Source organism: Trifolium pratense, linkage group LG3, assembly GCF_020283565.1.
Source record: "Trifolium pratense cultivar HEN17-A07 linkage group LG3, ARS_RC_1.1, whole genome shotgun sequence".
Taxonomy (NCBI): domain Eukaryota; kingdom Viridiplantae; phylum Streptophyta; class Magnoliopsida; order Fabales; family Fabaceae; genus Trifolium; species Trifolium pratense.
In genome coordinates, this window is record NC_060061.1 from 2,279,566 (window position 1) to 2,295,473 (window position 15,908).

The 15,908-nt window shown below is 33.8% G+C and overlaps 2 protein-coding genes across 2 annotated transcripts; one reads left to right on the forward strand and one right to left on the reverse strand.

Annotated features, from left to right (window-relative positions):
* Nucleotides 1–3,114: 3,114 nt before the first annotated feature.
* On the reverse strand, nucleotides 3,115–5,160 carry LOC123916811 (aspartic proteinase PCS1-like). Its single transcript, XM_045968353.1, has one exon. It carries the CDS (start codon nucleotides 4,754–4,756, stop codon nucleotides 3,428–3,430), a length of 1,329 nt encoding a protein of 442 aa, XP_045824309.1. The 5' UTR covers nucleotides 4,757–5,160; the 3' UTR covers nucleotides 3,115–3,427.
* A 6,012-nt stretch (nucleotides 5,161–11,172) lies between these two features.
* LOC123913524 (46 kDa FK506-binding nuclear protein-like) lies at nucleotides 11,173–14,093 on the forward strand. The gene is made up of 2 exons (XM_045964295.1): nucleotides 11,173–11,385; nucleotides 13,538–14,093. The coding sequence occupies exons 1-2, from the start codon at nucleotides 11,173–11,175 to the stop codon at nucleotides 14,057–14,059; spliced, it is 735 nt and encodes a 244-aa protein (XP_045820251.1). The 3' UTR covers nucleotides 14,060–14,093.
* The last annotated feature ends 1,815 nt before the right edge of the window (nucleotides 14,094–15,908 follow it).

A 15,908-nucleotide genomic window follows, 5' to 3' on the forward strand; every position in this document is an offset into this window, starting at 1 on the left:
TTAATGAAAAATCACCACTTATTTAAATAAGTAATTTTTGACCTTCAAATCTTTCAATTTGCTTTCATTCGCAACTTGAATTTGATCTTGTGTTGCTCCTGCAGGAGCCACGATAACTCCATCTTCTATGAGATTTCAATACTCTTTGGATCTCAACAAGTTTTCCATAAGCATGGACCAGTGATCGCAGTGACCATCAAATTTGGGAATTGATGATTGCAGGTAATTGCTTGATTCCGCCAAGGAAGCTTCAAGCAAGAAAGACGATGAATCTTTGTGTAACTAACTTCGGTTAAGGACAAAGAACTGGATCAGTTTCAACCGGTAACTGATATCAATTGTTGAGGCAAATGGAACTCATTGATTTCATTAGTGTTATGTCGGGCCTTATATAGCCAAAGCACAAGTGTACAAAACCGCTACAATAAACTAATCACATAACCACAATAGCTTAGACCTAAAGCAACACACGCGCTAGTCCTCAAGCTTACCAAGCCAAACACACGCACTAAACCCAAGTAATACATGAATATATACTTATTACTAACAAATATCTAACAGAGCCAAAAAAATCCTATTTCATTTGACTAGGTTTTTTGAGGTCCGATCAGCTCAATCCCATGAGCTAATGGACCGGCTCACTATCAACGTTTAGTTCCATTTTTAAGTTTTTCAAAATGAATTTTACCGTTTAAACTTGAAAGAAATTTGAATTCACCTCGACCAATTCAATCCACTTTTCAATGAAGACGGCAGTATTTATTTATTTTCAGTTGCCATCTGGCTGGAATATAATAATGGTATCTTTTATTGAGCTGTACTAGTAATTATTATAGCTGTAAATTATGCATGCATATCATTTCCCTCTCAACAGAAGAACCTCTTTCTTTCCTTTATGCATACAAATCCAAACATGACACATATTCATATGCATTGCGTTGGGATTAAACTTTCTTTTCTTTCTCGAGAGAGAAAGAGTTAAACCCGCAAAACCCTCAAAGTGAAAGTGAAGTCTGCTCCACATTTTTATGGCCAGCTGGATCTTATAACTTCTACCAATGTGATTGTGACGCAACTTCTTTTTCATCATAATAAATTCTATCCTTTTGCCTTTTGAGCTGTAAATTTTTACAACTTTCATGTCCAAACAAACAAAACAAACAGAGTGAGTGGTAATTTTTCCATTTTGTAACCCAGTTGGGTTGGTCGATTGGTGTTGGCTTGGGCCCTTAGAGTATGCTCCTCTTAAGGTTTCAGGTTCGATTCTCACTGGTGCCAATTTCGGTGGGCTAAGTCCATACAGAGCAAAAAAATACTCTGGCTTTAAATGGGACCCCCGCAAGTGGGCGGTGGGATTGGTCCCCTTAGATTAGTCGGTCCTAAGACCGGATACCAAGTTTTCAAAAAAAAATAAAAAATTTCCATTTTGTTTCTTTCACAAGATAGTCATAGTAATTTGGTCTAATGTTGGTGAAGGTGGTCCACCGTGAACAAGTGATCTATTAAATATGAATTTTACAAAATTCATTATTGGATTGAAAGTTTATATTATATAGATTATCCATACATTTTTTGAAAATCATTTGATATGTTATTTAGACCCATCAAGTTTTACGTTATTTAGGAAACCGTTAATCTTGATGTGTCTCAATAACATATTAAATGATTTTCAATTTTTCTATGAATGATCTATATGATATAAATTTTTAATCCAACGGTGAATTTTGTAAAATTCGTATTCGTTATAATGTTATTCATGACTGATCCACCATGGACCACTTGATGAAGTAGTCCATATTATAATTTACCAGTAATTTTAGTAACATATATTCGGTGGTTTGAAACGTGTGAGTGTTGTATATAAACTATTCTTAATCTTAATTACCAAACGATGTGGTACTATATTTTGGTGTATCTGGAACAGTAGCCTCTGTCGAGGCTAAGGAGTTAAAGGGTGTCGACCCACGAGCATGTGCGGTTTTGTTTCCCATAGAATGCGCCAGGGGCGTCTCTGAGTTTTAGGAGACTCTGTGTAAAATTTAAAAGTAGTCCCTTAATAAAAAAAAAAATTTAAAAAAAATTATCGATTTTAATTGTATATAATATAAAAAAAATCATTTTTATTCTTGTAATCATATAAATTATCAATATTAAACCAATTGCATTAAATCAAATAGAACAAGAAATACAAAATAATTATCTTTATATATAACGTCAAAAAGGAACATCTTAATCTAAGATTAAATTTTATGCAAAGATTAAAATGGACTAGAACTATATTTCCGAGTATAGATAACTAATCTATTGATATTCATATGATATTTTATGAACATTAATAATATATAACTATTATTTTAGGACCTAAAATTTAACCTATTAATTTACATCTGATATTTTATGGGTATAAATAATATATAAGTAATATTATAGGACATCAAAATTTTGAGTTGAGGCCCTCAAAATTTTGAGGCCCGATGCCGTCGCACTTGCCGCACATGTGTGCAGGCCGGCTCTGGAATGCGCCAATGTTTCAATCTGATCTCAAGTCTACATCTCCGAAAAATTGTTCGCTTTGGGGTTAACCCATCACAGTTTTGTTGCCTCAGTAATTTGAAAAGTGTGGGTGTTGTATATAAATTACCCTTAAATAGTCTTGATTACCAAGCAATGTGAGACTATTTTGGTGCATCCGGAACATTATGTTCTGATCCGACCTCATGTCCACATCTTCGAGAGATTGTCCGCTTTGGGGTTAACCCGTCACGATTTTCCCCTTGTTAAAAAATGTTCCTCGATGATTTGAAATATGTGGGTGTTGTATATAAACTATTCTTAACCTTGATTACCAAGCAATATGAGATTATTTTGGTGTATCCTGAGCGGTAGTTTAGTTTAATTAGGGCTCTAAAGACCAACCCATATATAGTGATCGAGAAGTAATCTTCATTAGCACGTAAGCAAGCAGCAAATATGAGATCCACGTACACTTTCAATAGAGAATATAAGTAAAAGTATAAAAATGAGATTAATGTACACAACCTAACGTGTACAATGAGAAGATTCACACACAAAAAAGAAGAGAAGATAATATAAAAAATTTAAAAAATGTCTATATATTAAATATCAATATTAATATTATATTACTATGATAAATAACTTCTAATCCTCGTATATACATACATAAATCTCATTCACATAAACCTACATTGTTAATTAATTACTTAAACCACCAGCCTTGACTCATGTTGCCAATAAAAGCCCCACCGGTCATAAACTATTGTCGTTTCCACACGTGTATCATCATGAACCGTTTGATCTCATCATCACACCGATGATCACTGACCACACAATAACATTAGATATTTTCTTCTACCCTACTCAACCACCACCGACACACAAAAACCTTCATACACAACTCCGTACACAATCACTTCCCTAATCTGCTACAATCATCCTTACCAAATCCCACCCTACGATTCACCAGATCAAATTCCACCCATAGATTTTGTTGATGAAAATTCCCAATAATATTACTCGCCGCACCTAATTTATCTGAACTTCCAATTCCAACACAGTGGACCCCACCACCCACGTCAGCAAGTACTCTTTCCTTTGGAATCACAATTTCCACCCCTTTCTCAAATTCAAAAACCATCTCACCTATCAACCGTCCGATTTCAATAGCATTTTTACTATCGAAACACATGTCAGCTACTCCACCGTACACGTAACCATTCTTAATTCTCGGCCCCACAGCTTTAACCACTACTTCCCGCACTTTATCGTAAGCTTCACCAACAAAATAACTGAACTCGGATCCGGAGTCAATCATGGTTTGACCCGACCCACCAGCATCCGCACGAAAAACTGCCGGCGAGATGTTTAGTTTCTTCCCAGCAATTCTGATCCCTTGCATAGGGATAGTATAAGCTAATGGGTCAAGATTCGGCATGCGTTGACGTGGAGAAAAATTCACCATTCCAATGTACTTGAACCATTTCGAATTCGGGTTGTTACCGAGGTAAAAAGATCCGGTAGGAGATAAACCGGGTCGGGTTTGTGTTTGAGTTTGACGAGTGGGTACACAGTAGGAGAATTTAGTAATTCTTGATTGATGAGCGAAGGATAACCTTCCGAGATTCATTCCTAAAATACCCCTGGGGTCAGTAGATTCTGTAGCGCAACCGAGAATTAAAGGAGGGGTAGAAACGGAACGAGAAAATGTGAATTTTTCTCTGACGAGATTACCCTCAGCGTAAGTACCGTCAGCGTAAAAGTAGGAGTAATGGCAGAGACGGTTTTGGTCACAAGAAGTTGGGAGGGTAAAATCGGGAATTCGTGGTTTACAAAGAGGGTGAGTGCAAGGTAAATTAGAGAAAGTTGAAGAGAGAGAAGGATTAAACGACGCCGTTGGAGGTTGTTTTTTTTGACACTGAATCCATGAAAGTTGGCTACCTGTGTCCAACACCATTTGTTGAGTTTGAGGTGGTGTTCCAATGGGAAGATTAACGATGAGAGCCATCGAATATTTGAATGAAAATTTGTAGTTATAAGAAGGTACTGTTGTTTTGTTTAGTGTGCTGTTGTTGGGTTTTCTTGAAGATGAAGATGAAAATAGTTGAGATGTGTATAGCATTTTTGAGGTTGTGTTTGTTGTAAGAGAGAGTGATGTTAAAGGGAAAGAGAGTGAGAGTGAAGTTGTTTGTTGAGAAGGGTTGATGAAGAAGAAAAGAAAGAGGAAGAAAAACAGAAACATTTTGTTTTGACAATGTTGTAACAATAACAATAACAATAACAATGACAAGGTTATTTTGTTGTGTGTTTTTGAGGTTTTGGTTTGTGTTGTGTTGGGTTGGTATATATAGGGGTGAAAAAGTTATAGTGGTGGGAAGTAGGAAAGAAGTGAAATGGGAGGAAAGAAAAGGAAGAGAGGAAAGAGCCAAAAAAGAAGACGCGTTTTGTTCGGTTGGGGGTGGGGTGGATCAGATAATTATTCTTAGGCAAAGACATGAACTTAGATCTTTTTTTCTCTCTACACTTCTTGTGATCATAGACAATTCAATTTGGAAGGTGTGTTTTTAATTAATGATTTTGTGTTTCATTTATGTGAATGACCATGTGTCGTATGATTGTGTCTCTCAATACAGTTCCCTACTTTATTTTATTGGATGGACGTTGTTTGAGGTTTACTCCTAGGGTGATTTCACTGCGATTTGATTCGGTTTTGAGCATAAAAGTTATTTAAATCGCGAGAAAAAAATACATGTGGTTTGATTTGGTTAGCTTTTAAAAAGTCATTCAAACCAAATCAATGTGGTTAGGATTGGTTCAGTTTGTGTGGTTTATCGCGATATAAAAAATATGACAATATTATCAATTTATTACAAAATAAATATAAAATTTTTTAATTTATTTTATTATTTACTTGATATAATATGCATATACAATGATTGATTCGGTTTGGGGTTTTACTTTTGGACAAAACTATATCGGAGAGATATAACGCGATAATATTTTTATATTCGAAAATAAAATTGGTATTTTTGTATTTTTTATAGTTGTACTGTGAACAAAAGTTGTCCTGTGATTTAGTGAGAGACAAAAAAATCTTGTTTTTGTCGTGTCCCTTGCTACCTAATTTGTTCAGTCTCATAACCAGTTTCAAATCAAACAGGGTACAACAAAAGTTGTTCAATCTAGTCTTATGTTTTTTAGCAAATCAAACGCATATTTAAAAAAGTTATGGAGATTAAAAATGTTAATTGTAATATTAAATTTGTTGATAACTGATATTATTTTTATATTTTTACCCTTTAAGAAAGAGAATGAGTTAATATTTTTCTATAGTATTTATTTGCATAAACCGTTTCACAGGCTTAAAATTATTTGCATAAATGTTTCACATAAGGTAAAAAATAAGTCAATTCAAACGGATCATAAATTTTGATTATGAATATTAAGAGTCTTTTATTGAATGAGAGGTGACTTAAAAATATGTTTATTATTGAGGGTAATTCTTATTTTTTAACAATATGTATTTTGATTAAAAATTGACACAAGAAACTATTTTAACCGATAAATGTATAGTTAAGGACCTAAGAGGATAAAAAGTTACGTAGGGAGCAAAACATACTTAACAATTTAGTTAAAAGAACAAAAGAATTTTTCTTTTATAATCAAAATAAAGGACCAAAAAATAATCTTGTCAATATCAAATTCAAGACCAAAGAAATCTACAAAAAAAATACATATATATAAGACCAACTTAAATATTTATTCTGATTCGGAGGGATTTTTTTTTCTTGTTATGTCATGTTCATTCTTTTGTCAAATTTCTAAACAGAAGAGGAAAATGCAGTGTATCTGCACATGCTTTTAATCAGTTAGCAACGGCGTTACATTTAATATTAATTTTGAATAATCAATTTTGTTGTTGCATCAATTTGCTCATGGGTCATGCATGCTAACAAAAATTTATATTAAAAATAATATTTGGGTAAGATAAATGTATGGATAATTAAGTAGTGTTCGAGTTCTTTGGTGCACATGTTAACATGATCTTTTTTATATTTATACTCCCTCCGTCTCAAAAAGAATGACCCATTTTGAATATATGCACTATTCATATATATTGTTTTGACCATATTTTTCTACTAATAAATAAAAATAAATATTAACATATAAGATGTTGTTAGATTCGTCTCGATGAGTATTTTCAAAATATCAATTTTTTATAATTTTTACTATTATACAATTAAAGATATTAGTCGCCAAAGTTATGCATTGGCATGCGTGTTTCGGTCAACTGGGTCATTCTTTTTGGGACGGAGGGAGTAGAAGGTTAATTAGATAAGATAAATGTATAGGTAACTAAATAGTGTTTCGCAACGTCGGTCGTTAGTCTAGTTGACAATCCTATCCAATAAGAAAAGTAAGTAGAGTCAATAGAATTCAAACATATGACTTATGACGATTGTTTAGAGCACCCACCTCCCTCCGAGATACTTTTATGTGGTCACGTGGCTAAATAATTTGAATTTGCTCACACTCATAAAACTATATAAAATCATTTAATAATTTTTAAAAAAATATTATTTAATTATTTTTTAAATCATTATTTCACTTTTGTGAGTGTGACCAAATTCAAATTATTTGGTCACGTGACCACACAAGAATATCTCCCTCCTGTGGGGGTCTCATCCTCGGGCATATCTGTTCCAGAGAGATATCAAGGAGAGATTTGCTCCTATGGGAAATTCTTCCCTTGCTTGATTTTCCCCAAACATGGTTAAAGAAATAAAAGTATTTTTTTTTAACCATTAGTATTTGGCCTACTGGACTGCCTAATTTAGTTCAGATCTTAATTCTGGCATCAAATAGTTCCAGTCCCTCTCGATCGCAGTTACGGGGAATCGAACTGTGGTCCACCACTTCTCCTTACCAAGTTCGTCGTCAATCACCACTAAATTATCTAACGAATGGTAATAACAAAAGTAGAGAAGATTCTTTTAAAAAATTTTAATGCAATGGATGCACTACTTTTAAGATAATATAGCTATAACTCAATTGATGGTGAGAATGAAATGAACATGTACTTGAACTCTAGGATAGATGGTTCGATTTTCACGGAAGACAAAAACTCTACCAGTGAGGGGAGTAGAGAAGATCGTGATGTGACAATCGCGTGAAAATGACCCAGACTGTTACAAAAAAAATGCACTTTTTTTGTAACATCCCGGGTCTCACACCTCGCGTATAGTAGGTGGTCTGACACTGTATATAGAGACGGATCTAGACCCGATTTATTGGTATGGCTAAAAAAACATGTTCACTAATTTTATAGTTGAAAAAAAATCATGTATGTAGATTTTCCGAAGAAATAGCTTTATCTCTTGAAAATACAGGAAAAAATAACACTACCCTACAGGAACCGAACACACAACCATTGTAAAGGGGGCGCTGCTTACCCACTACACCATAAACAATTTCGTGATAAAATTTGTTGTATATATATATATAATCCTAAGTAACAAAAGTATGAACATATACCTACTAAAAATTGAAAATTCTGGTGTGGCTATCACAATTTTCTCCACCCCCTTTCTAGTAGAGCTTTTTGCCTTCCGTGAAAATCGAATCATGTACATACCCTAAAATTCAAGTAGATATTCAGTCCATTTACACTACCAGTTGAGCTTGTTCACACAAAGTCCACACTAAACATCACACAAAACTTAAAAATTGTGAAGGAATGAGCCATAGGAGTATATATGCGACTTGTTAAAGTGGAAGCATATATACTAAAGTGTAGTGCATGCGCGCGTAGAGAGGTACATGTCGTGAAACCCAATGACAATGGAGTTAGTAAGATACGATTTTGGTGCAACCTAGAGTAGAGTGTCATTTGGTTTGGTGCAAGTGGGATATTCATGTTTTTATTGTAGTAGTCAACTACAAACAGCTGGTTCCAAGCTTGCAACAAGAAGAAGCCGTAATACACCATTAATTATCATTGGTAATGGTCATATATAGGGGAGGTGTAATTCAAAACTCCTTGATAGTGATACAATACAACTTCTAGTGCTCACCCCACAGCCACACATTTTTCAATTGGGTATTTGGTCAAATAACCTCACGGTCTAGAAAACAACTGTAGTCTTTTAGGTACTCCACCATATTTGAAGTGAGATGAGTAGATTAAGCTGTTAAATTAGTTGAATTAATGGTCAAATCCAGAATTAATGTCCTTATCAGGTGTAAAAATTAATTTAACAATTAACATATTAATAATTTACCATTAAAAAAAAAGGTCATGTTAACCGGTGCCCCCGGGGCATTGGTTAAGGAAACCAAAAAAGAAAATTTTAAAATTGAAAATAACACTTTTTAGACTTTCGAGGCGTTGACTGCACAAACTTCAATATGATATTACTATATTTGGTTCCTTAAACAGTTCCCCGGGGCACTGTTTAGCATTTTCCAAAAAAAAAAATATTCCACATTTGATCCGCAAAAATATAAGTTATGAATAAAACAATTCCAATTGTAAGGTTTTTGATTTTGACACTGTTTTTGGGACCGGACAAACTTTGGGTTAATGTATATATTGGGCATATATTGAAATTTGTGTCCCTCATTAAATCAATGAACATTTTTTCTCACTAAACTATTAAACAACTTTTTGTTCTTTGCATAAATTGTCTAAAATATTAAAGTAATATTTTATTCATCAAACATAGTATAAGACAAATTTTGTTTGTTATATCATATACCGATATGTCTGGTACTTATCTTTTATAAATTAAAAGAATCCTTAGTTTCAAATTTCAATACTTACTTACTCATCTCATGCGGTTTTGAACAAAAAATCTTAGTTTTGTCCTAAACTAATTCTTTAAAAATTTTAGTTTTGCTCTAAGCTAATTCATAAAAATATAAAAAAAAAAATTCGCTAAAGCCCATACAACTGTCTAGACTTGCTGGGCCTTGGCTCCGCCCATGTTCAGATGCAATTGTGTAAAAAATGTTGATTTTTTTTTTTTAAATATTCATTTGTCATTTTCAAATTAAAGTTTAAACTAGCACAGTGTAATATACCTCAATCTTAGATTTTATATTGGGCCTAACTCATCCCTACAAAACCGGCTTGTAAGGTGAGGATTGTCTCTAGTATATAAACACTTAGTCAGACCATCTCTCAACCGATGTGGAACTCTTAACACACCCCCTCACGCCCAACACTATTGGGCTTGGTGCGTGGATATAAACGGTGGGTGGCCCGATAGCGGAAACCTGATAACAGGTGGCCCATCGGATAGTGGAGAGGCTCTGATAACATCTTAGATTTTATATAGGGCCTAACTCATCCCTACAAAACCGACTTGTAAGGTGAAGATTGCCTCTAGTATATAAACACTTAGTCAGACCATCTCTCAACCGATGTGGGACTCTTAACACTCAATTTATCGTTTAAAAAGAAATACGTGATTTTTATTAATCAAAAATTTCTTACATGAATATTTTATTTTATTGAGTTAAAAAATATGTGATCTTTGTATGACTTATTGATGTTATTTATCAAAATGACAAATTTTACGTTCTAAATGTTATTTACTGGCATTTTTTATGTTTTTAAGATTTAAATAACTGACTTATTTATGTTTTTAAATTTTACGTTCTAAATGACTTATTTATGTTTTTTTTTTTAAAAATTTAAATAACTGATGATTCTTTTTTAATATTAGGGCTCAATTTTGAAGATAAGAACAAAATCACAAAATTGTTTAAGACAGTCCGACTATGTATAAAATATGGAAAATTCTATGGTACATTCCTTAGTTGGAATGTTTTGGTACATTCCAAAACTGGCCAATAAGGATGCAGTGTTGACCAACTTTGAATAATATGATACAACCTTTATGTATGGTACTTACCATGGAACTTACCATCTTTTAATATTTCAATTAAGTCCCTTACATATTAAAACTTACACAATTACCCCAATATTTATATTTTGTTAATTTTAATTATGAATGTAAAATCAATTAAAACTAAAATTAAATAATAAAACAAAAACATGACAAATTAACTTTTGAATTTTTTTTCAATCAAACATCGTTTTCCTTCTTCTGAGGTTGTGTTCATTACCAGCAAATACACAACATCATCATCTTCTGAGTTTGAGTTGGTGTTCATCACCAACAAAGTGTAAACAACAACATTAACCTCCAATACGTTCGCCATTGTTGGACGAACTTGCTAGCTCATCGTTTTCCTCTTATGAGTTTGAAAGAAACTCCATTCGACGGTGAGTTTGTGGAAGAAGTTTGCGTGTGCGTTTGCATAAGGTAAATACGAAACAGAAATAGTTTGCGTGTGCATAAGAATTAATTTGATTTCAATTTGGGAATTAGGGTTTATGCAGAAAATCAGTTTGATTTCGTTTGGGAGTTAGGGTTCATGCTGAAATTGAATTGCAGTTTTATTTGTAATTAGTTATTAAGAATTAGTTTGATTTTCAATTTGGGAATTAGATTTAATTTGTTTTATGTATAAAATTAGTCGTGTGTATAAATTTGATTTTCAGTTGTGTTAGTTACCTTTCATTTTGTTTATGAATTTTGGAGGTATTGTTTTTGAAGGTGACAATTGTTGTGTTTCAGGTTCACAACAATGGCAAAAATTGATGAATCTCTAGATGTTGATTCGAATGAAGTTAGTTCAACCGATAGTCATACATCTGATGATGAGGATTCCAGCTATTCGGTGTCCGGTGGGCATGATAGGTCAGATGATGGCGATGATACTGGTGACCACCATGATGATGATGATGATGATGATGATGACCATGATTTTGGTGATGAAGCATCTATAGGTGAAAGAGCGGTACGTATTAATTCTATGACTGCTGATGAAATTCGAGGTATGGAATTTGGTAGTGTTGACGAAGCTTATGAATTTTATTATCAATACGGTAAATGTAAAGGTTTTTCCGTTAGGAAAAGTGATGATAAGAAAAAAATAGGGCCTGATGGTAGTAAAATAATAACAAACAAGCTTTTTGTATGCAGTAGACAAGGTTTACGAGATAAGAGACACATATCTAGGTTAGATAGGAAAAGAGAGCATAGACGTTTGACACGTACGAAATGCACGGCTAGGTTTCGTGTGACATACAAAGCCGATAAGGGTAGATTTGTAGTGTCTGTGTTTGAAGAGACTCATAACCATGAATTAACATCAGCTAGGTTTGTGCACTTACACCCGGTTTATCGTAAAATTAGCGAAGCAGATAGAGCTCAGGTTGATGGTATGCAGTCACGTGGAATTAGAACTTGTCATATTATGGGGTACATGGTTGCTCAGAAGGGTGGATATGGTGGTGTTGGGTTTACGAAGAAAGATCTTTATAATTATTTTGATAAAAAAATGTGTGATATTGTTAAAGATGGTGATGTTGCCGCATCGCTACATTATCTTAATGCAAAGTCAGCTACTGATCCCATGCTCTATGCTGAATATGCTGCTGACACTAGCAATGGACGGATGAAGTCTCTTTTTTGGGCTGATGGGACCAGTAGATCTGACTACTTCTGTTTTGGAGATGTGGTTGCATTTGACACAACATACAAGAGGAACAAATACAACCTCCCGCTGGTTATATTTTCAGGTTGTAACCACCATTCCCAAACAATAATTTTTGGCGCTGCGTTGGTATCAGATGAAACCACGGAGACGTATAAGTGGGTGTTGAATTGTTTTTTGGAGTGTATGGAAAATAAACGCCTAAAAGCTGTGGTGACAGATGGAGATGGGGCTATGAGGGAGGCTATAAAAGAGGTTTTCCCCGATGCGACCCATCGGTTATGTGCCTGGCATTTGAATAAGAATGCAGGTGAGAATGTGAAGAATTCAGGTTTTTTGAAGGGATTTAAAAAAGCCATGTTCTCAAATTTTTCAAAGGATGATTTTGAAGAGTATTGGTCAGAGATGATTAAAGAAAATGGAGTTGAAGGACATCCTTGGGTTATCAAAACCTACGAGAACAAGTTACTATGGGCAACTGCATACCTGCGGGATAAGTTTTTTGGACGTATAAGAACTACGTCTCAATGTGAAGCAATCAATGCAATAATAAAGAGTTATGTCAGAAAGAAAGGATGCATCTTTGAATTTATGCAAAATTTTGAGCAGGCTCTAAGAGGCTACAGAAACAATGAACTTGTTGAAGATTTTAAGTCAAAGTTTTCAGAACCTGTGTTGACAACTCAACTACGTTTGATTGAGAGCAATGCCGCTAAAATCTATACAGCGGAGATTTTCAAAGAAGTGAACGAAGAAATTATGAAGGCCGGTGAATTGATTGTTAAGCATAAAAAGGAAATTGGAGATACTAAGTTTTATACTTTGACTAAATATTGTCGGGATGTGTATGAAAGAACAGTTGTTTACGATGGTGATACATTCCAATGTTCGTGCCGGTTGTTTGATTCTCGTGGACTTCCTTGTTCTCATATTTTTCACGTGATGAAGGAAGAACATGTTGATCACATTCCTAGCACTTTGGTATTGTCGCGATGGACCAAGGATGCTAAAATTGATTATTTGAACATGGTGGATGTTAATGATCCAGTTGATTTCGATGTGATTGAGCTTGCCCGTTTTGGTGCATATTGTTCTGTTCTGACATCATTTTGCGAAGAAGCTTCTAAAAAGAATGGTGTGTATGGTGACATTATGGATGACCTCATGAATTTAAAAAAAAAAATATTGCAGTGTTGAGGATCCTATTGGAACACAAAAGTCAGTTGTTGGTGATCCTATCCCGGTTCAGAGTAAAGGTGCTCCAAAGAAAAAAAAGAATGACGCAAAAGCTCTCAGGCATTGTACTCATTGCAAGAGTACAACTCATAATGCGAGGACTTGTTCGGTAATTTTAATAATTCTTGATTGTTTATCTTTCGACTCATATAATATGTTTTATTAATTATATTGTTTTATATTTGTAGTAAAATTTCTTTTTTATTGTTATAAACAGGACAAAAAGAGAAAAAAAAGTTGCAACGCTGAAAGTAGTGTGCAAGACATAAATTCAGAGCTACCGGTTGACGTTGGTGAAAGTAGTGTGCGACAGAAAAAGAAGAAATGTGCAGAGCAACCGAAAGACCTTTGCGAAAGTAGAGTGGCACCAAAAAAGAAGAAATGTTCAGAGCTACCGAAAGATCGTTGTGAAAGTATTGTGCAAAAGAAAAATAAATGTTCGGTGCAACTGAAAGAGCGTGGCGCTAATGTGTCAACACCAACACATATTGATGTTACTAGTGCGACCGGGCAATTCACTCCGATGTATGGATTTCAACATATGATTCCTATGTTACATCCGGTTATGCAACAGATGCACGTACCATCTGGACAACATGTTCCACCTGCACAACATGTAACTTCTGTACCACATGTACCACCTATATACCAAATGTATGGAATGAATGTTGGTGCAAATTCAACTTCGTGTTATGGTCTGTTACAACAGGTGATGAAATCTGCTGATGGACAACAATGAGTTTTTCTTTATTTGGGCTGTAATGTTTATGATATTTTGAAACTAAGTTTATTGTTTTAAATGTACATTTACATTGAGATTTGGAATGAATTGAACCATAAATTATTGTTTTTAAGGTACTGTTAAATTATGATTGATTTTTGGTACTTAATGTTTGTTAACACTATTACTGAAAACATATGCTAAAGGAGAAAAAAAAAAAAAAGAAGGAGCAAGGCATATGTTTAAGCAGGCCATGTAAGTATTTGTGTTATTTATATTTTGATGCGCGAAAGAATAACGAATTAATTGATTTGGTGCAGTGATTAGGGCGTTTATCATGGAAAGACTTGGCAGGAGTTCGAATCCTGTTGGGGTCTTTTTTACATTATTATTTCCAATTTTATGTTTTAATTATTTCATTTTGTACGATTTGTAAAGTTGTAGTTAATTAATTTGATATTTAAAATTAATTTATTTTAATAGACATATTTTGGGGGGTTTTTAAATTTTAAATGAGTAATTAATTATTATTCAAAATTTAACTCGTACTAAACTTCGGTTTAAAGTAGGAACCGACATCGTAAACTTCATTTTGAATTATTTGCAACATATATCGGTGACTTTTAAATTTGAAACGAGTAATAACTTTAAATTTAAAAATTTGTTCGTATTATATTTCAATTAAGAACCGATAACCCTAATAGTAGACTTAGATGTATGATCCCGGTTCCGATTAACGAATAATGGCCTTATCTATTGATCCAACATATATCGGTGACTTTTAAATTTCAAACGAGTAATAACTTTAAATTTAAAAATTTGTTCGTATTATATTTCAATTAAGAACCGATAACCCTAATAGTAGACTTAGATGTATGATCCCGGTTCCGATTAACGAATAATGGCCTTATCTATTGATCCAACATATATCGGTGACTTTTAAATTTCAAACGAGTAATTACTTTAAATTTAAAAATTTGTTCGTATTATATTTCAATTAAGAACCGATAACCCTAATAGTAGACTTAGATGTATGATCTCGGTTTCGATTAAGGACTAATGGCCTTATCTATTGATCCAACATATATCGGTGACTTTTAAATTTCAAACGAGTAATTACTTTAAATTTAAAAATTTGTTCGTATTATATTTCAATTAAGAACCGATAACCCTAACAGTAGACTTAGATGTATGATCCCGGTTCCGATTAACGAATAATGGCCTTATCTATTGATCCAACATATATCGGTTACTTTTAAATTTCAAACGAGTAATAACTTTAAATTTAAAAAAATTTGTTCGTAGTAAACTCCGGTTGAAATGTAGAACCGATAACCCTAATTGGGCCATGTTTCTATTTGTACCCCCTCTAATAGGCCCAGTTGAGAAGCACATCAAATATTTGTATTTCCCACAAATACACACGCACGTGGCGACGAAAGGTCACACCTTTCGCCACTTTACTTTTTCACTCTTCCCCTTCCACACAACGTTTCACTCCATTAACTTGCACTCTCACTCTGCTTCAAAATTCCTTCCCTATCGTCCAAAGCGTACCGCTGATTTCAAAGCTTGGTTTTTGAAAACCACCAATGGCGTCCTCGTCGCAAAACAGGTAACCCCTTTTCAACTTACATTGACGTTGTCGTTGCGTGTTTTTTTTCTTTCGTTTCGTTAAACTTCGCGGGTAATAGTTTTTAATCAAACTTCAGGGAGATCGAAGTGTCCTGTGATGCATGCACTTGTTGTTGTTAAACATGTTCTAGGGTTTCAAGTAGTGTTTTTTGTTTTACGGAAGAATGAAAATTAATTTTTACCCAAAATTTGTTTTTTTTTTTTGTTGTTTAATGGATGAATAAGTTATTGA

Excerpts from the sequence above, each read along its gene's own strand:
- LOC123916811 (XM_045968353.1), bottom strand. The coding sequence starts at position 4,756 with ATGTTTCTGTTTTTCTTCCTCTTTCTTTTCTTCTTCATCAACCCTTCT.
- LOC123913524 (XM_045964295.1), top strand. The coding sequence starts at position 11,173 with ATGGCAAAAATTGATGAATCTCTAGATGTTGATTCGAATGAAGTTAGT. Across the intron at positions 11,386-13,537 it reads CATCTATAGGTGAAAGAGCG|GACAAAAAGAGAAAAAAAAG; the intron begins GTACGTATTAAT and ends TGTTATAAACAG.